Raw genomic sequence first — 21,645 nt, 5'->3', positions numbered from 1 at the left:
TTATCGGAGGATTTAAAGAACACTGTCATTTTTCAGTCAATAAGAATTAGTGTTTTGGGGGCTGGAGAAATGGCTCAGAGGTTAAGAGCACTGCCTGCTCTTCCAAAGGTCCTGAGTTCAATTCCCAGCAACCACATGGTGGCTCACAACCATCTGTAATGAGGTCTGGTGCCCTCTTCTGGCCTGCAGGCATACACGCAAAACGGAATATTGTATACATAATAAATAAATAAATATTAAAAAAAAGAATTAGTGTTTTGTAGCTGGTCATGGTGGCGTACACCTTTAGTCCCAGTTCTTAAGAGGCAGAGGCAGGAGGATCTTTGTGAGTTCGAGGCCAGCCTGGTCTACAGAACAAGTTCCAGGATAGCCAGGACTACACAGAGAAACACTGTCTTAGAGAATTAATGGTTTGAAACCTGCCATTGATGTACTATGAAAGGATGGCTTCAATGCTGTAACCCCTTTCACTAAAAGACAGTGAAAATCATAGTACAATTGTTTTCACATTGAAGATGCCCCAGAACCCCAAGGTCTGGTGTGGTGGCGCACACCTTTGTTCCCAGCACTTAGGAGGCAGAGACAGGTGGATCTCTGTGTGTGTTCTAGACCAACTTGGTCTACATAGCAAGTTCAGTCAGTCAGTGTTATGTACTGAGACTCTGTCTTAAAACAAAACAAAATAAAAACAAAAGCAAAACACCCCCCCCCACCAGCTTCATTGCTACTGCATGGTAGAGAGCTGGGGGTAGGGAATCTTGCCTTATGTATATAGTGTAGGGTATTGTAAAAACAGTTTTTTAACCAATGTTCAGCCCTAAAAACATATACAAAAAGTAACATATACACACACACACACACACACACATATAACAACAATTAATGAAATAAGAGGCCATGAATTTGAAGCAGTGAGAAAGAGGGGTATATGGGAGGGTTTGGGGGAGGAAAGGGAAGTGGGAAATGAGACAATTATAATCTCAAAAGATAAAACATCTGTCTTTTAAAAGCCAAGGTGTAAGAGGACAACTTGCAGGAGTCAAATTTCTCCTTCCATCAAGTTGAAGGGATTGAACTCAGGTCATCAGGCTTAGTAGCAAGTGCTTTTATCACTTTTTGAGACATGGTCCTGCTTTGTGGAACAGGCTGGTTTTGAACTCACGATCCCCCACCCCTCCGCTGCCTCTAGACTGGGATTCCAGGCATGCACCACTGTAGGTACAATCTGAGAAACTGTTGCCTTTCATCCGATAAAGGAGTGGCTGGGGGGTAGAGTGGGAGTAGATGGGGGGGCAGGAGGAGGGGAAGGAGTGGGAACTGTGGTTGGTATGTAAAATGAATAAAAAATTTAAAAAATAGGAAAAAAAAAAAGAAACCTGACTCAGGTATAGCTCTTCCTACAGTACCCTTGGGCAGCTCAGTCACCTCCATGGCCTCTCCCTCCTCCCCATCTGTCTTCTGGAAGCGATAATCCCACACCATAAGCATCCCTTTGTCATTTGTTGCCTGACAGTTCAATCACATTATCTTCTTGCTCTCTAGTTTCTGTTGGTTTTGCTCGGCATAGATGGAAGTCAGGCAGGAGATAAGACGGAAATCCACCTGGGATGATACACAAACAGCCCCAAAGGCAGAGTAAGAGACACACAGCTTGTCACTAATACAAACATCTGCCCTCATCTTATGAGGAAAATAGAGCTAAGAATTTCTTCTGTGTTAATAACACCTGGGCTGTTTGCATGCTTTTGGGCACGTGTGTGTGTGTGTGTGTGTGTGTGTGTGCACTTGCACATACGTGTGTGTGAGCAAGTAGACCAGAGGTTAACCTTGTGTCTTCAGGATGCTCTCCACTTGTGTTTTGAGATAAGTCTCCCACTAAACCTGGAGCTGGCTTACCTACCTAGTATGGCTGGTCAGCTAGCCCCAGAATCTACGTATCTCTGCCTCCTCCCCCTCAACACTTGGGTTAAGGATGCATGCCATGCTACCGTATCCAGCTTTTAAGTACCTGCCAGGAAACCAGACCTTATTCTGGTGCAGCAAGCATTGTGCCCACCGAGCCATCTTCTCAGCCTTCTCCTTTGTCAACAACAATTAGGCTGGGTATCTTTTCTGAGGAGAGAATACATTTGTGTGTTGTAGGTGTGTGTGTTGTGTGGAGGTCAGAGATCAAGCTCAGAGGCCTTCCTCCTTGTTTTTCTGACACAGGGTCTCTCTTTAGCCTTGAACTCACCAGGTGAGCCAGGCTGGCCAGTCAGGGAGCCCTAGGGAACCTCCTGTCTCTTGTGTTCCCAGCACTGGGATTATAAGCATGTATCACTATACCCAGCTTTTGTATATGGATACTAGGGATCAAACTCAGGTCTTCATGTTTCTATGGTAGGCACTTTGCTCACCGAGCTATCTTCTCCCCAGGCAGCTACTGATATGAACCGCAAGCTCAAAGGATGTACAAGACTCTGGAACCTGGTTCCAACTCTTTGTTGGCTATTGAAAAATGTCTGGAGCAGGAAAACTCCACATTTGCCAAATAGGAGCTTGTCTGACCCCCCAGGATAAGATCAGAAAACATGAAGGGTGTTTTCTCTAAAAGGATGCTCAGTCAGATGATGCCACACATACGTGCTGGGTAGGGAAATTTCTGGTGATGTTTGTTCTTTTTTTAAAAAAAAATTATTAATTTACTTATTTAATCCTGATCTCACTATGTATTCCTGGTTGCCCTTGAACTCACTCTGTAGACCAGGCTGGCCTCAGACTCACAGAGATCCAACTGCTGCTGCCTCCTGAGTGCCAGGATTAAAGATGTGTGCCACCATGCTGACACTCTTTTGTTGTTGTTGCTGCTTTGAGTCAGCTTTTCCCTATTTAGCCCAGGCTGGCCTCGAGCTCCTGAGCTCCTGATCCTCTTGCCTCAGGTACTGGGATTACAGACATGTAATGTCATACCCAGCAAAGGTGACTTAAACAAACAAAAAGCCTTCTTTAGCGGCTGAGGTGATGGCTCAGTGTCTGTTACAAAAGCCTAAGACCCTGAACTGAGATCTGCCGCACCCTAGTAAGAAGCCACAAGCTCAGCGCTTGGAAGATGAAGTCAAGAGGATCCCTGGGGCTATTCTACCTGAATTAGAGAGCTCCAAATTCAGTGAGACGCTACCTCAAAAAAATTAGGTGAAGAATGATTGAGGCAGACACCTAACATTTTTCTCTGGCTCCACATGAATGGGTACCCATATATACACATAGACATTACACATATACACAAATAAATATGAAATAAGTGAGTAAATAAACCTTTTTAAGCATATCAAGTTCCTTGAAAATAATCCCAGGAAGACTAGTTTTAGGATATGAAACTATTGTTAGTGATTTTGAATCTATTTTGTTTTATTATAAAGAGGAATCAAATATAAATCAATGGCCAGAGGCTCTCTTTAGTCTTCAGACTGTGGTGGTGGAGGGAAGTCCTCCTGGCTCACTCTAGAAGACACATTCTCAGCTGTTTGCCACAGTAGACACGGGAAGAAGGGGGATCAGTGCTGTCCCAGGGTTGGTGCAGGATGAAGCATTGACTGGTTCCCTGTGTACTCCTTAAAGACCAAACATGGACACGGATCCTGGGCCCAGAAATAGCCCCTTGCCCCCAGAGAGCCTTGGAATTCTGCAGGGTCATCTCAAGGAAGCGAGAGCCAAAGGAGGCGACTGTTGGAACCCTCTGTGCTGGCTTTGAAGTGGAGGCCTAGGACAGGCTGTTCTGAGCAGAAGGCTCCTAAATTATGGCAGAGACAAGCATGGGATGCAGACAAGGAATTTTGCACTGCCAGAGAGTTTGAAAAAGGTCTCTGTTCCAAGTCTCCTAGAGGTTTCCCAGGGAGTGTGTGTCTTGACCCCAGACATGGTTGCCAAGCCTGCTGAAGACCAGTTTGCCTGGGTGTACAGCCCTTCCTACTCCACTTCTCTGTCCCTTCCTCCCCACTCGCTCTCTGCTTTTGCTTGATTCTGTTCTGTTTGGGACATAGCCTCATGGACCCGAGGGTTGCCTCAAACTCAGTGTATAGCTGAAGATGACCAGCCCCACAGGAAGACTTGGGTAGAACTAAACAGAGGATGTGACACACTCTCACGCCCCAGACAGATGTGACCATGAAAACAAGGACTCAATCTAGTACAGGACTTAGGACCAATACCCATCCTCAAACCCTGGTCATCATCATGTTCTGAGGAACATTATTAAACCTCTGTGAGTCCAGTCATGCTATGTGTGACACAAACCTAAGAGTGACTGTGTTGTGGAATTTTTGATGGAGTAGATAGAACTAGGATATTGTGCTAGGCAGGGGCTCTACCACTGAGCCACACCCCAGCCCTCACTGGGGGATTCTAGGCAGGAGCTCTACCACTGAGCCACACCCCAGCCCCTCACTGGGGGATTCTAGGCAGGGGCTCTACCACTGAGCCACACCCCAGCCCCTCACTGGGGGATTCTAGGCAGGGGCTCTACCACTGAGCCACACCCCAGCCCCTCACTGGGGAATCCTAGGCAGGTGCTCTACCCCTGAGCCACACCCCAGCCCTCACAGGGGAATCTAAGCTTCCTTTTTTATTTTTTCTCATTGTGTTACCAAGACTAGCCTTGAGCTCCCTCTATAACCCAGATAGGCCTTGAACTTGCCATCCTCCTGATTCCCTTGTATCTGAGATGACAGTCATATATCACCAGACTCAGCCCACCTACAACTCTTACCTAGCCCAGAGCTGGAACATACTCTGTCTTTCTCAGCTTTCCACCTCTCATCTCTCTTAAGGAATTTGCAGCAGCCTGTGCAGAACTGGGTCTGTCAAGTTTCCGTTTTACAGACATCAGTGTATGTGTGCAGGGGCATGCATGTAGGCATATGCACATGTGTGTGCTGTGCACGCATAGGTGTTTGTGTGCTCATGTGAAAATGCACATGGAGGCCAGAGGACAACTGTTCCTCAGGAGCTGTCCACCTTGTTTTTTGACACCAAATAGGTTAAGCTGCCTAGACACTGAGCCCACGGATCCATCTGTCTCTGCATTCCCAGTGCTGGGGTTCCAAGAACATGCCACCATGCCCAGCTTTTTTGGCAGGGGTTCTGGGGCTTGAACTCAATTGCTCAAGCTTGACTGAGTCATTTCCCCAGACTGTGTTCATTTATTCTCTGGCTCTCTCCCTCTCCCCACACTCTTCTGTTCTGTTTTCATCCTTAAGAGTTTATCCAAGGGCTTTCAATGCTGAATATGCATGTCACCTCCACAGGGCTCACTTGAACACGAGAATCACCAGAGAGACCCACGCTTCCCACCCTCACACAAACCAAGCATTCTCTGAACCTGGACCATTTGGACCGCAAAGCTCCCCAGCTGTTCTCAATATGCATCCGGAGGCCCAGCTACCATCACTTTGGTTGCAAACAGGTCTGCAGGGAAGAATGAGCAGCCTCAAAACACCTGCTCACTACTGAGGGCATTTAAGGCTGCCTCTGGGACCAAATGCAGCAGTTCTCTGGATGGGACTGGTCAGGCTCACAAACCCATAGGTGATCTTTAGGTGAGTACAGAAGGGTGGCTTGGACTCTGCTTGTGGGTGTTGGAGCACTCGCTGGCCTCTTCTGCCAGGGTTCTGACTCTTCTTCCTGTAGCAGGCTATGGAACTGTCTGGGCTCTTGGGATGCTCTTGCCAAGCTTGGGCCTAAGGGGCTACCTTGAGAAGGCTCTGGTTGCTGCATCTCCTGGTTGAAGTTAGCTGTGGCTTATGACATTGTAACTCTGAGACTGTCTTTATGACAGCTAAGGAGGAAGCAGCAACTGCTGGGTTTATGTCTACTCTGCTAAGCCTAGATATAAACTGTTGTATGTAGGCAGGGTTATTTACTTCATTATAACGTAAGCTTTTTGTTTTAGACAGGTTTGCCCAGCTATGGGCTAATATGCTTTAGGACGTGCTGAGATAGGCAAGACTAATGTTCAACAAGTTAACTATACTATATGCATTTTTTCCCCTTTAGAGGCAGTGTCTCCCTAGGTAGCCCAGGCTGGCTTCATACTCCCAATTCTCCTGCCTCAGCTTCAGGAGTGCTGAGATTTGAGGCCTGGGCTGGCTTCCAGGGCATTTTAATTTTAGTTACAATGTTTTAAATTATTCTGGTGGCTTTATCTGAGTAGAACTTCCAAGCAGCAGCCTAGAGTCCTGGTATCCTGCGTCCTGGCTCTCCTGCTGGCTCTCAGTGAGATCACCTGTGGGTTTGTGGGCCTGACCATTCCCATCCAGAACAGGAGGCTTAATCACTCAAGTAAAGGGCCTGGCTGCCTGGCCACTTGTGAGTTCCCAGGCAGCCCAGATAGCCTTGTGTGTGTTTTCCTGGTGTCGAACATGGTGCCGGAACTCTGGTGCCACTGTGTCTGGCTGGAAGAAACCTCATAACGGGGCGAAGGAATGATGATGGCGTTCCATGGTAGTTTCCCAACCCCCTATTGTCCTAAATTGCCTCTGCTTCAGGTGACCTCAGAAAGCAGGTGGGTAACCCTTATGCCAAAGGTCACTGGCACCCCTCTAAGGGAATAAGCCTTTCCCAGTTCAATCCAATTCATGGTTTTAGTGTAATTCCTACCTGGAGGGAAGTGGATGTTAGTGATGCAGAGGTAAGGGTTTCAACCACTGTTCTAGGTACAGATGAAGAGAGAAAACGTGACACAGATCAGCGTGTCTGCCCAAGACTTGTGTGTGTGAAGTGGTGGGACATAGACATGCAGAGGTAGATGACCTGCAGAAGTTGGTTCTCACCTTCCACCATGTGGGTCCTGGGGTTCAAACTCAAGTGGGTCACTTGCTACCAAGTTGACTTGATAGCAACTGCCTTTACCCCCCATTGTTTATTGTTTTCTATCCATCCATCCTTCCTTTTCCTTCCTTCCTTTCTTCTTTCCTTCCTTCCTTCCTTCCTTCCTCTTTCTTTTCTTTTGTTTTGTTTTCTTTTTTCGGAGACAGGGTTTCTCTGTGTAGGCTCGGCTGTCCTGGAACTAGCTCTGTATTCTAGGCTCACCTCCAACTCACAGAGATCTACTTCCTCTGCCTCCTGAGTGCTGGGATTAAAGGCCTGCGCTATCACTGCCCAGGCTCTTTTTATTGTTTTAATATTTTATTTTTATTATTTTACATTCTGTGCTGTGTACATGGGGTGTGCATGTGAGTGCAGCTACCTACAGAGGTCAGAAGATGGCGTTGGACCCCCTGGGGCTGGTGTTTTAGGTTGGTATCACATGTGGGTATCAGGAATAGAGCTCCTGTTCTCAGCATGATCAGCGTACCCTCAACTGCTGTGCTATCTCTCCAGCCCAACTTCTTCTGTTTTCCTTTTTCTTTCTTTCTTTCTTTCTTTTTTGTTTGCTTGTTTTTGTTTTGTTTTTCAATATAGGGTTTCTCTATGTAGTCCTGGCAGTCTCGGAACTTACCCTGTAGACCAGGCTGTCCTCAAACTCATGAGATCTGTTTGTCTCTGCCTCCCTAGAGCTGGAATTAAAGATTTGCACCACCACTATCTGGCCCAAGTTCTTCTTTTTAAAACATTGGTTCTCAACCTGTGTGTTGGAACCCCTTTGAGGTCACATGTTAGATACCTGCATATCAGTTATTTACGTTACGATTCATAACAGTAGCAAAATTACAGTTATGAAGTAGCAACAAAAATAATTTTATGGCCAGGCAGTGGTGGCATGAACATTTAATCCCAGAACTGGGGAGGCAGAGACAGGAGGATCTCTGAGTTTGAGGCCAGGCTTCAAAGCGACAGTGAAACCTGTTCCAAAAATAGATAGGTAGGTAGGTAGGTAGGTAGGTAGGTAGGTAGATAGATAGATAGATAGATAGATAGATAGATAGATTTATAGTTGGGATCATCACAACATGAGAAACTATATTAAAGGGCTGCAGCATTAGGAAGGTTGAGAACCCTGTCTCAAAAACAATAACAACAAAAATAAATAAATAAATAAGGAAACAAATATATCTATCTCTCTAGCGGGCAACCTTGCTCCTGTCTTTAATAGTAGAATTTTACATACACTTTTGGGGGAAGGTTGAAACAGGGTCTCACTGCATGGCTGGCCTGGAGCTCTCTAAACAGAGCAAGCTGACCTCACACTAAAGGAATCCTTCTGTTTCTGCCCTCTAAATGCTGGCATTCCAGGTGTGCACCATTATGCCTGGCTTAGAGAATTAAAGTTCTTAGCCAAGTGTAGTAGCTCCTACCTATAACTTGGGGATCTGAAGGCTGAGGCAGGAGGCCAGCCTAGACTACATAGTGTCTCAAAAGACTTTAAGTAAGTTGATGATTTGCTATACACAAATAACAAATGTGTATAACTTTTTTTAGATGAGAAAGGGGGAGAGAGGGAGAGGGAAAGAGCAGAGGGGAAGAGAGTGGGAATGATGTGGAGGTCAGAGGACAACTTTCAGGTACGCGTTCTCTTCTTCCACTGTGTGCTCTGGGCATGGTACTTGGGCCACTAGGTTTGCCCTTGCCCAACATACACTTTATCTGCTGAGCTCCTCGCTGGCCCTGATTTGTATACCTAATAGGGTCACAGAAAAATTTCTTGGGTGAGTCGTGTGTGCTTGGTGGTGAGCCATGAGTGGTGTCAAGCAATGTGTGTTCTTGAGCTGTGCATGATAGTAGCAGGTTCATACATGTAATTCCAGCACTTGGGAGGTGGGCAAGGATCAGGGGTTCAAGGCCACCTTAGCTGTATTGTAAATCTGAAAGCAGCCTTAACAACATAAGATCCTATCTCAAAACCAAAACCAAAGTCTTGGGTGAAAGGGGTCAAAGTGGGAAAAGTTTACATGCCCCGTCCTCCACCAGGTAGAGGAAACTAATTACAGCTTAGTGGTGGGTGAGGCTGAAGGTGGTTCACCCAGTGAGTGGGTGGATTGGGCGTGGGAGGAAAGGGCAGCTTCCTGTTGAGTCTGACCGGCCTCCTTTTTCCATGCAAGTGTCCTTGCACACTGCCCATAGAGGACCCTGTGCTTTCTGCCCAGCTTACTTCTATTACCAATGACTCAGTTCAACCCAAGCTGTGTGCTGTATTTTCTTTGAGACAGTCTCACATAGCCTAGGCTGGCCTCAACTTCCCTATGTAACCACAGATAGTCTAGAAAAAAATTTGGAAAAGTTTTGCGTTTATTTCCTTTTATGTATATGAATGTTTTGCTTGTGTCTGTATATATATGTAGACCAGGTGCATGACTGGTGCCTGAGGAAGCCAGAAGGCAGCCCTGGATCCCCTGGAACTGGAGTTAATGGATGGTTGTGGGCCACTATCTGGATGTTGGAAATCAAACTCGCATCCCTCTATAAGAACAGCAAGTGCTCTTAACCACTGAGCCCTTTCTCCAGCCCCAAGACCTGAATTATTGATCCTTCTGCCTCCACCCCTGAATACTGTGATTACAGGTGTGCACCACCACATTCAGTTTGTACAATAGTGGGATGGAGCAGCGTTTTGTGTGTGCTATGCAAGTACTCTACCAACTGAGCTACAGCCCAGCCTACTTTGTAAGGGTTTTCTGTAGTGAGGCCAGGACTAAGTTCCTGCAGTGTTCCCATAGTAACCACGGCCTGTTGATAAGAGTACATGCACCACATTGGCGCCCGACTCCTCGAGTTTGCTCTCTGTCCCATAGTAACTGATGACTTGAACATAGTGGTGTGCACACTGGGCAATGCTGATCTCTTTGCTAATTTTCCTACCAATATGTGCTTTCTTTCCTCCAGTCAACATGCCTACCTTAGAAGCTCCTGAAGAAAGGCTGAAAAAGTTTAAGTACTGCGGCAGAGATATGTCTGTGAGTATAAACTGAGAAGCAATAACAAGGGACTACAGTGGAAGTGCCTCGCTGATGAAGTGTGAGCTGGGTGTAATGCCACACACTTGTTATTACAATACAGGCTGAGGCAGGAGGATTTTAGGGTTTGAGACCAGCCTGGGATACACAGTAGAAGGGAAAGCCCATTTGAAAACAAAAAAACCGAACAGAATAACATGTCAATGAGATGGCTACAAATGCCTTGCAAACCAGATGGCCTGAGTTCCATCCAGGAACCCAGAGAGTGGAAGGAGAGAACTGGCTCCTGCAAGTTGTCCTCTGACCTCCACACATATAATAAGTAAAATTAAACTTACAAAACAAGAGGCTTGGAGAGATAGCAGAGTGGTTAAGATCACTGTCTGTTCTTCAAGAGGACCCAGGTTCAACTCTTGACACCTACATGGTATGTAGGGCCAGTCTGAGATCTAGCGCCATCTTCTGGCCTCTGCAGGAACCACACACACATACACACACACACACACACACACACACACACACAGAGTGCACGGACATACATGCAAGCAAAACACCTGTAAAAAATTAAAAAAAAAAACCCTAACGGGATAACGTCCTGCTTCTCCAGCAACCTGGGTATATCAACTCCAATTATTTGTCTTCTTCATTAGGCAAGGCGACAGCAGAGGATTGCCACCAACTTGCAACTCCGAAAGGCCAAGAAAGATGAGCAGGTCTTAAAAAGAAGAAATATCAGCCAGTTCTCCAACTGTTCAACAGTCAAAGAGGTGTGTTAGAACTCAGTGCGAAGGCCATCCTGTATAGGATATATATAGCCTTGGTTAGTATCTCTAGATGAGAAGGCCTAATAGAGTCAGAGCTTGCTGTTTAATTCAAAGAAAGGAATAGGATGGGGGTGTGGCTTAGTAGAGCCCCTGCCTAGAATTCCCCAGTGAAGGGCTGGGGTGTGGCTCAGTGGTAGAGCCCCTGCCTAGAATTCCCCAGTGAGGGGCTGGGGTGTGGCTCAGTGGTAGAGCCCCTGCCTAGAATTCCCCAGTGAGGGACTGGGGTGTGGCTCAGTGGTAGAGCATCTGCCTAGGATCTCCCATTGATGTTAGTGAGTGGAGGGATCTGAACTCAAGGTCTTGTGTTTGCTTTGCAAGCGTTTTACTCACTGATCCTCTTCTCCAGGTTTTCTCTCTTGTCTGTTTTGGTGGTGTATTGCTCGAAATTACCTATTTCACCTGCATTATTTAACTTGTTGGATTCTGGTTTTTGTTGTTGTTGTTTGCTTGCTTTCCCTTTGGCTTGATATCTATCTATCTATCTATCTATCTATCTATCTATCTATCTATCTATCTAATTTGTTTTGTATTTTGAGACACAGGGTTTCTCTGTGTAACTCTGACTGTTCTAGAATTTACTTTGTAGGCCAGGCTGGTCTTGAATTCACAGAGATCTGCCTGCTTCTGCCTCCTGAGTGCTGGTAGTTAAGGTGTGCACCTGATTTTATTTGTATAAGTGTAGAATCAATCTCATTCCTTTTTCTGACCTTACTGGCCTGGGGTCTCTCTCAATCCTTCTGGCTTTCACAAGGCTTGCGATCTGCTGGCCCCTCCTGTTTCCCCAGTCTCTGAACCTGGTGCTCGTCTTTCCCTTCTCCTGCATGCTTTGCTCTTCTTGGTTCTCTCTTTTACAGAAGAAGGAAACTTTGAACCTTCCCTGGCTTTCCCCCGTACATTTACTCCTCCTTGTCTGTCTTCTGGCTTCCTCCCTTTCTCTTCTTTTTATTCCCCCTTCTCTCCTTCCTTCCCCTTCTCTCTCTTTCCCTTCTTCCCAACCTTTGTCTGTCCTTCCTCTTTTTCCTCCCCCTTCTCCCTTTCTCTTTTTCCCCCCTCTATTTCCCTACTTTGCCCCTCCACACTTTCTGTCCTCTGGAAATTGAACCCCAGGCCTTGTGCTTCCTGGGCAAGCATGCAATCACTGTGTTACACCTCAGCCCTTCACTGGCCATTTTCTTTCTTTCTTTTATTAAAGATTTGTTTATTTATTGTATATACAATGTTCCTCTTGCATGTACACCTCCATGCTAGAAGAGGGTACCAGATCTCATTACAGATGGTTATGAGCCACCATGTGGTTGCTGGGAATTGAACTCAGAACCTATGGAAGAACTACTAGTGCTCTTAACCTCTGAGCCATCTCTCCAGCCTAGCATTTTCTTATTACCTGTGATAAATAGATGCTTAGGGGACTGGAGAGGTGTCTCAGTGGTATGAGCACAGGCTGGCTATTTATTTGGAGGACCCAAGTGTAATTTTAGCACCCACATGGTGGTTCACAACCATCAGTAACTTCAGATGCAGGAGGATTCAAAGCTCTTTTTGCCCTTCATGGCGGTGAATACAGGGTACACAGACATACATACTGTCAGCCATCTCCTCCCCACAAAATAGCAACAAAACCCCTTCTGCACTCATATGAATAAAATCTTAATGTGCTAGGTGGGCGAAGAACTGGCACAAAAGTTAAGAGTACTTGATGATTTCACAAAAGATCCAAGTTTGGTTCCTAGTAACCATGTCAGCCAGCTTAAAACAACCAGTAATTTCAGCTTCAGGGGGTTAGATGTCTCTAGCCTCTTTGGGAACCTGCTATTCTAGGTGTGCACATGCGTGCACACACACATACATAAACACACACGTACGATTTTTTTTAGGAAGCTGCCGAGTGTAACAGGATCACCCTGTCGTAAGCAGGGAAAATGTCCCACTTTGACCTCTTACCTATGGGTAGCAAATATCCCTCCCTGCCTCAGGATAGAGGTGGGAGCACCATGGACATCTGGTCACGTCAGGTGGATGACTAAGCTAGGTGATGCTTATACTTTCCTTATTTTTATTACATTTATTTTATATTCTCTCTCTCTCTCTCTCTCTCTCTGTGTGTGTGTGTGTGTGTGTGTGTGTGTGTGTGTGTGTGTGTAGCCATGTGTACACACAGATGTCGGGACAATTGACGAGAGTCAGCTTTCTTCACTTAGTAGGTTTTGGGTATCAAACTGGCAGCGAATGCCTTTACCCTCTGAGCCATTTGTTGGCCCTGTGCTTTCTTTTGACCTGAATATGTTTTGTTTTGTTTTTTTCCTAGCAGGCCAACCTCACTCTGGAAGACATAATCAAAGGTGTGAATAGCTCAGATCCAATGCTGTGTCTCATGGCCACCCAGGCTGCCAGGTATCCCCATGCAGACTTCTGGTATTTGTAGTTTTATAGCTAGAAATGAGCTCCAGTAGCCTGTTGAATTTACTGGATTTTGGCAAAATGCCCATACAATGCAGAAAAAGGCTACTTCTTCCAAAAGCAGAAGGTGATTACTATGCTTCTTTGTCCTTGAGGGCAACTTAAGAAATGCAGTGTGTTGTCAGAGATGGATTGCTTAATTTACATTGGTCTCTGCAGGGACTTTAGCTCACAGATAATACCTGAAGGGCAAGATGTTGCTTTGGGACTACTGCAAAGTGTTGCAGAATTAACAATGGCCCTATTCAGCTCTGTATCTGATGGCTAAGGCTTGGGGTTTTAGTTCAGAAGTAGAGCACCTGCCTAGAATTCCCCAGGGAGGGGCTGGGGTGTGGCTCAGTGATAGGGACCTTGACTAGAATCTCCCAGGGAGGGACTGGGGTGTGGCTCAGTGGCTCAGTGGTAGAACATCTGCCTAGAATCCCTCAGTGAGTGGCTGGGGTGTGACTCAGTGTTAGAGCACCTGCTTAGAATCCCCCAGTGAGGGGCTGGGGTGTGACTCAGTGGTAGAGCCCCTGCTTAGAATCCCCCAGTGAGGGGCTGGGGTGTGACTCAGTGGTAGAGCCTCTGCCTAGAATCCCCCAGTGAGGGGCTGGGGTGTGACTCAGTGGTAGAACACTTGTCTAGGATTCCCCAATGAGGTGTTAGGGGTATGGCTTATAGAAGCCCACCTGCCTAGCATGTATGTGGTCCTGGGTTCATCTTGTAGTATTTAAAAAAACATAGTAGGCTGGGCAGTGGTGGCGCACGCCTTTAATCCCAGCACTCAGGAGGCAGAGGCAGGTGGATCTCTGAGTTCTAGGTCAGCCTGGGCTACAAGAGCTAGTTCCAGTACAGGCTCCAAAGCTACAGAGAAACCCTGTCTCAAAAAAAAAAAAACAAAAAAAAAAAAAGAAAAAGAAACATATTTAGGAATGCAATGCTAAGAGCGCCTTAAAAAGCAGTTTCTCCGCACACACGCCTGTGACTCTCCTCACTCTCTGCCTCACTGCACAGGAAAATGCTGTCGCAGGAGAAGAACCCTCCTCTAAAACTGGTTATTGAGGCAGGGCTCATCCCCAAGCTGGTAGAGTTCCTGAAGGCGGCACCTCTCCCCGTTCTGCAGTTCGAGGCGGCGTGGGCTCTCACCAACATTGCCTCAGGAACTTCAGAGCAGACCCGAGCTGTTGTGGAAGGGGGTGCCATTCATCCCTTGATTGAACTCTTGTCTTCCTCCCACCTGGCCGTGTGTGAGCAGGCAGTGTGGGCACTTGGTAATATAGCCGGTAAGACACTTTTCTTGGTGGACATGCTGGGGCGGGGGGACATGTTGGGGGGCGGACTTTTCTGTTACGCTTGATGTCTTGGCACCCATTCTCACGCCATTTTGAATACCTTGTGCCAGGGAATGAGTGGGTTCAAAACCCAGAACCAGGGTCAGAGGCTGAGAATGGAGGCAGAATAGGTGATGCAGCACAAACCTAAGTGAGAAGCTGCCTAGAAATGTCTCCTGAGCCCAGGTCCTACAGCCTCAGACCTTAATGGCTTCTGGAGCAAGGATAAGTCTCAGAGGTACATGCAGTGGTGCTTGGCTGTAATTCTAACACACCTGTCTTCCTGGCTCCACCTCTCAAGTGTCATTATTTGAGGTCAGCCTGGGGTCCGGGAGACACTGGTTGAAGTTACAGCAAGGGTTAGGAACAAGTATGAGGACCAGGTTTGGTCCCCAACCAGTACGGTGGCTTGTTTATAATCCCAACTCTAGAGGAGTGGAGACAGGTTGATCCCTGGGGTTTGCTTGCCAGCTACTCCAGATAAATCAGTGAACTCCTGGTTCAGTAAGAGATCACATCTAGAAAGGAAAAAAAAAGTGAAGAGTGATTAAGGAAGACACTAAGACACTCAACATTGACCTCTGGCTTCTATCAGTATGCATGCGTGCGCGCACATGCGCGCGCACGCGCGCGCGCACACACACACACACACACACACAAATATGAAACCAACACAAACCCAGGCATAGTGATACAAGTTTATAATCCCAGCACTTAGCAGACAAGTGACAGTATCATTCTGAGTTAAAGGCCAACCTGGTCTACCAAATGAGTTCCAGGTCAGCCAGGTAAATGGCAAGGCCCTGTCTCAAAAAAAATTAGAAGTTAAGACCAAAGTAGTCTGGGAAAAATAGCATTGTAGAGCCCAAGGTTCCACCATCATCCCATAAGCCAGAAATAGTGGTTTCCATCTAAAATCCCAGCACTTAGGAGGTAAGGACAGGAGGGTCAGAAGTTCAAGGTTATTCTTTACAGCGAGTTTGAAGCTAACCTGGCCTACATGAGACCCTGTCTCAAAATGAAATAAAAGTAAGCCTGTGGCCCATGCAGTATGGGTTTAATCTTACACAATCCAGGGCCACAGAAACCTGTATCATCTGTAAAACTCACTAAGGTAGGCGTCTGTGTGCGTGCATGTGTGTGCGTGCATGTGTGTGCATGTGTGTGTGCACATGCATAGGTACATAGATGCAGATAACATACATGGAGATGGAGAGACAGAACTTCCTTAGCTTGGAATGAGCTGTTTTCCCCGAAAAGCCCAGTGTGGCCTGGGAAAACACAGGAAGGGAGTGAGTGCTAAAGAGTTGGAGACCCCAGATTCCTGGAAAAACAATTACAAATGTCATCTGGGGGAGAGCTCAGTTGGGCCCCACGGGATTTTGACAAGTTAAAACAAAGCAAACATTAGTAGTTTTTGAGTTCAGAGAAAACTGAGTCAGCACATAGGTTTCCAGGGACTTCAGAGCCTGAATTGGCTGAGAGAATAGAAAACAACCACTTTGATGGTCTTTTTTTTTTTCTTTTTCTTATTTTAGTTCTGGTTGTTCTGGAACTTGCTCTGTAGACCATACTGGCTTTGAACTCAGAGATCCTCCTGCCTCTGTCTCCTGAGTGCTGGGATTAAAGGTGTGCACCGCCACCACCTAGCAAAACAACCACTTTGAAAATGCTTCAGTAAGGCTCACAGCTAAGACAGTGGTGGGGATTTTTCCAATGCGTCAACAGAAGACGGAGCCGTAGGTATGACTTAGGTTTATCCAGTTAGTGGCACAAACTGAGACTTCTTGGTGTCGCATTCAAACACTAGGGCTGAGGATATGTAGCTTGCTTGGTAGGGTGTTTGCTTAGCATGCAGGAAACTCTGGGTTTCATCCTAGGACTATAAAAGACTGAGCATGTTGGTGCACATCTCTGATCCCAGCCCTTGGAAGGTGGAGGCAGGAGGATCAGGAGTTCAAGGACACCCTTGGCTACTCGCTGAATTTGAGGCTAACCAGGACAGCTGGAACTACATAGTGAGACCCTGCCTCAAAGAACAAATGGGCTGGAGAGATAGTTCTGTAGTTTAAGAGCACTAGCTGGTCTTGCAGAAGATCTGGGCTCACTTTCCAGCACCCGTGTGGCAGTTCAGGGTCACCTGTAACCACAGTTCTAGGGGGTCGGATGCGCTCTTCTGGCCTCCTCAGGTACCAGGCAAACACATGGCACATATGCATATATGCAGGCAAAACACACCCATATAATAAAAATAAATTTGAAAATGAAAAGGTTGGTTTATTAAGGACCAGTAAGATGACTCAGTGGGCAAAAGGCACCTGTCACCAAGTCTGATGACCTGCCTGGGTTCTAGCCTCAAATCCTACATTATAAAAAGACAGAAATGACTTTTACAAAATGTCCTCTTTACCTCCCTATGTACGCTGGTTTGAGCACACAAACATATACACACACATGCATACCTACACGCATACTCACACACTTATACGTACACACACATGCACACATATTAAAAAATAGTTTATATATTAAAGACTAGGTAAGGTTGATGCAGGACAGTAAGGAGTTGAAGACCAATCTAGACTTCATGATGAGTTTGAGGCAAGTACCAGATATATATCAAGACACTAGCTTACAAAAACAAAGCAAAACAAAACACCACACACAACAAAAATCCCCCCAAACAAGCAAGCAAAAAAAAAAATTGGCCAGACATGAAGGGGCATATTTATTAATTCCAATACTTGGGAGGCAGAGGCAAGTGGATCTCTGGAGGTTTGAGGCCAGCCAGTCTGGGCCACATAGTGAGCCCTTGTCAAAAAATAAATAAATAGTAAGTGTGTAGGCATGGTAGCACTTACCTTTCATTGCAACACTCCAGAGGCAGAGGCAGGTGGATCTCTGAGTTCAGGCCAGCCAGGACAACATATGAGACCCCCATCTCAAAAAAAAAAAATAGCAGACAGGGAAAAATGCTCATGGCTGATCTCCTCCCTCTATGAAGCCCAGAGTTTGTTCTGAATTCATTTGGAAATGAACGCCCCTTGCCAACATTCTTTGGGAAAATAGTTTTTCCTACCAGTGTCCGTCTTCTGAGAGCCATGGATGCAGCTAGGGTTTACAACGGGCTACTTAGGCAAAGCTGGCTGTCTTCATTTTGTGTCCAGGACCTCTGCTTAGAATAGCTGCAGCAGTGTGGTGCCTACTTGAGGCGTTGGGCATGTACACTCACCCCCAGACAGTTAGGAAACCCAGGATCCAGTATACAGCCATTCCTACTACTTGCCAAATACCCCAAACTGAGTTTTCATCTCTCATTCTCTGTATAAACTTTAAAAGATTACACTCACTTATTTGAGGTGGGTGCGGGTGTGGGGGTCACGGATCACATGCAGCGGTCTCAGAAGACAACTTTCAAGATTTGGCTCTTCCTTCCACCACGTGGGTCCCGGGAATTGAACTCAGGTTCATCAGGCTTAGCTCTAAGTGCCTTTTCCACTGAGCTATTGAACTGGATTAGGAATAAATTTTTAAAAAGATTTTCTTGTATGTATATCTATGTCTGTGTATCAATGTGTGCATGTGAATACAGGTGCCCAGTGAGGCCAAAAGAGAGAGTCAGATCTTCTTGGAGTTGGCGTTATAGGCGATTGTGAGCTTTGGTGCTGGAAACCAAGCACGTGCACGATAAGAACAGTATATATACCCTTAACCACTGAGCCATTTCTCTAGCCTCATTAAGAATAAACTTCAAAAGTTAGATACCCAATATTGATTTCTCCTTGAGCACTTTTTGGGGAGAGTGGATTGAGATGTAGCCCAGGCTGGCTTGTAACTCACTATGTAGACTGGGCTGGTCTTGAACTCACAGAGATCAACCTGCTTTTGCTTCCTGAATGTTGGGTTCAAAGGTGTGTGCCCAGATCTTTCATCTTATGCTCTCTTCCTCTCATAGGTGACGGCCCAAAATTCAGAGACAATATCATCTCCAACAATGCCATCCCAAAACTGCTCCATCTTATCTCAACAAACATACCAGTGAGTGTATTTGTTTATTTATTCATTTACTTAATGGCATTTCATTTATTGTGTGCACACTCGCATGTGCACATATGCACTTGTAGGGTACAATTTTTCTCCTATTATGGAGATCAAGGGATTGAACTCAAGTTGTCCCACTTGGTGACAAGTGTCTCTACCTGCTGAGCCATCTTGCTGGTCCTTGACTTTTTTTTCTTCTTTTGAGACAGAGTCTCACATGTCAGGCATCATGAACTCTGATCTCCCTGTCTCTCTCTCATCTTATTAGTGGTCGGATTACAGGTGTACACCACCACACCAAGTTTATGTGGTACGGGGATGGGACCCAGGGTTTGAATCACACTAGGCAAGCACTCTACTAACTAAGCCACAAGTCTAGCCCAAGAGGACATATTCGACTACTTACAAAGGAACCATTCGAGACAGGCTAAAACCTGTCATTGCGTGACTATGAAAAACACTGCCAACGCCCTGGCCTAGATTGAGAAGAGGCCCTGGGGTCAGACCGTTGGGCTTCAACTGTTCGACATCAGGTAGAAAGCTGGACACGGTGGTATACACAGGTGATCCCAGCACTCAAGCTGTGGCAGGTTTGCAAGTTCAAGGTCAGACTGGGCTGCAGAGTGAACCTAAAGGTCAGCCCAGAGCTTCCCTGCCTTGTCTGCTCTGATGAATAAGAGTGGGGTAGTGGCTGGAAGGTTATCCATGGGAGATTGGATGTCCAGGGGTTGATGGTTTTGGGTTCTGTTTCCACACTGATCACTGGGTCCCTAGGGCAGAATGTTTAGGAGAGAAAGTGATGAGATCCAGGGCAGTTCTGAAGAATGATCTCACGAGATCAGAAATATGACTGAGCATGGGGCTCTCTGAGGAGGCTAAGGAAGGAGGGCTGTTAAGGGTCTGAGGCCTGAGCTGACAAAATGCTCAATGGGCAAAGGTGCCTGCCACCAAGCCTAAGGACCTGAGTTCAACCCTCAGAATCCACATGGTAGAAAGGGAGAACAGACTCCTGCAGGACATCATGGCACAAGCACACTCACAAACACAAATGCAATAAATTCATCTTTGAAGCTGCCTGAGCTCTATGGTAAAACCCTGTCCCAAAAGAAACAAGGAAAGAAAAAGAAGAGAAAGAAGATGGGTGTGGCTGGACATAATAGAGCAGGTCTGGAGTCCTTGCTATTTGGGAGGCTGAGGCAGAAGGATCTCAAGTTTAAGGGCTGCTTGGGCAAACTAGCAGCACCAGGTCTCAAAATAAAAAGTTTAAAGGACTAGAGATGGAACCGGAGAGATGGCTCAGGGGTCAAGAGCTCTCACTGTTCTTCCAGAGTGCTGGGAGACAATGGTCTTGTACCCTGTAAAGATTTGTCACTTATATTGGTTTAGTAAAATGCTGATTGGCCAGTAGTCAGGCAGGAAGTATAGGTGGGGCCACCAGAACAGGAAAATTCTGGAAAGAGGAAAGGCTCAGTCTGCAGTCATCACCCAGATGCAGAGGAAGCAAGATGAGAATGTCTTACTGATAAAAGGTACCAAGCCACGTGGCTAACACAGACAAAAATTATGGGTTAATGTAAGATGTAAGAGTTAGTAAGAAGCCTGAGCTAATAGACCAACCAGTTTATAATTAACATAAGCTTCTGTATGTTTCTGTGAATTGAACGGCTGAGGGACTGGATGGGACAGAAACCTCTGTCAACACCAGAGGACCTGAATTCAGCTTCTAGCAGGCACATTAGGTAGCTCACAACAGTATTTCAACTCCAGGGAATTTGGATATCCTCTTCTGGCCTCCATAGGTACCTATGTTTAAATGACATATATACACACATACATGCACAAATAAAAATAATTTTGAAAAAAGGACCCAGGTAATGGTGACACATGCCTTTTTTTTTTTATTTTTGAGACAGGGTTTCTCCATAGCTTTTTGGTTTCTGTCCTGGAACTAGCTCTTGTAGACCAGGCTGGCCTCAAACTCACAGAGATTTGCCTGCCTCTGCCTCCCCAGTGCTGGGATTAAAGGCGTGCACCACCACCGCCCGGCTGACACATGTCTTTAATATCAGCAGTTGGGAGGCAGAGGCAGGCAGATCTTCGAGTTCATGGCCAGCCTGGTCTACAGTGTGAGTCCAGGGATCCACAGATAAAAACAACAACAACAAAAAAAAATAAACAAACAAAGGGAAAAGGATGTAGCTCAATGGTAGCATGCTTGTTTAGCATACACAGGACCCTGGGCTCAATTGCTAACTCCATATAATATTATACGAATTTTTATGGAGGCTAGTAGAGTTACAGATGGCAAGAAGACTAAATAATTCCCGAGTTTGTTTGTGACGTAGTCTTCATGTATCTTAGGCTGGCTTTGAACTCTAAGCAACCTGTCAGCCTCAAATTCACAGTCTGTCTGCTTCCACCATGGCTGAGATTATAGATATGTGTATCTGCTCTCAGTTGCTTAATATATTTTTTGGCAGTAAAAATGAGATCAAGGGCTGGGAGACAGATGGCTCAGTGCATAAAGTACTCACTGTGCAAGTGTGAGGACCTGAGTTCAAATCCCAAGAACCCACATAATGCCAGGTTCATTAGCACACACCTGTAATTCTAGTATTTAGACAGTGAAGTGGGAGGTGGAAACAGGAGAATCTCTGGAAGTTTGCGGACTAGCAAGCCTGGTGTGCACAAACCCAAAGAGTGAAACACGGAGACCCTGTCTCAAACAAGGTGAAAATAGAAGGTGAGGTTATCTTCTTGACCTCCACATGTGTGTCGTGACATAGGCATATGTGTACTTACACAAATGATAACAATGTTAAACCATTAAGCCAGGGGACCGGTGAGAGATGGCTCAGCAGTTAAGGGCACCTGCTGCCCCTGCATAGGACCTGAGTTCAGTTCCCATCACCCTTGTCAGGTGGATTGCAACTGCCTGTAACCCCAGCTCCAGGGGGCAGGGGATCCATTCTGTCTTCTGGCCTCTGTGAGCATGTGTACACACATGCACTTGTACACACATGCTCACGTCCAAACACAGACACTTGACTATACACATGAATAAAAATAAAATCTTAAAACAAGCCATATGCTGAGTAGAGTGGGGAAAGGCATTGTGAAGAATACAAAGAACCTTCATAGACT

General features: G+C 46.1%; 1 protein-coding gene across 1 annotated transcript in view; it reads left to right on the top strand.

Moving 5' to 3' along the window:
* The first annotated feature begins 5,447 nt into the window (after positions 1 to 5,447).
* The window catches only part of Kpna7 (karyopherin subunit alpha 7), a 30,561-nt gene continuing 14,363 nt past the window's right edge, over positions 5,448 to 21,645 (top strand). The window contains exons 1-6 of the mRNA XM_041678283.1: positions 5,448 to 5,573; positions 9,796 to 9,866; positions 10,517 to 10,633; positions 12,996 to 13,081; positions 14,144 to 14,412; positions 18,416 to 18,498. Coding sequence (XP_041534217.1) covers positions 9,801 to 9,866; positions 10,517 to 10,633; positions 12,996 to 13,081; positions 14,144 to 14,412; positions 18,416 to 18,498 — 621 coding nt within the window. The 5' untranslated portion in view covers positions 5,448 to 5,573; positions 9,796 to 9,800. The remainder of the gene's footprint in view (positions 5,574 to 9,795; positions 9,867 to 10,516; positions 10,634 to 12,995; positions 13,082 to 14,143; positions 14,413 to 18,415; positions 18,499 to 21,645) is intronic.

Source organism: Microtus oregoni, unplaced genomic scaffold (genome assembly GCF_018167655.1).
Source record: "Microtus oregoni isolate MIOR12 unplaced genomic scaffold, Mior012 000029F_ref0000214, whole genome shotgun sequence".
NCBI lineage: Eukaryota > Metazoa > Chordata > Mammalia > Rodentia > Cricetidae > Microtus > Microtus oregoni.
This window is presented reverse-complemented; position numbering and strand designations above follow the sequence as displayed.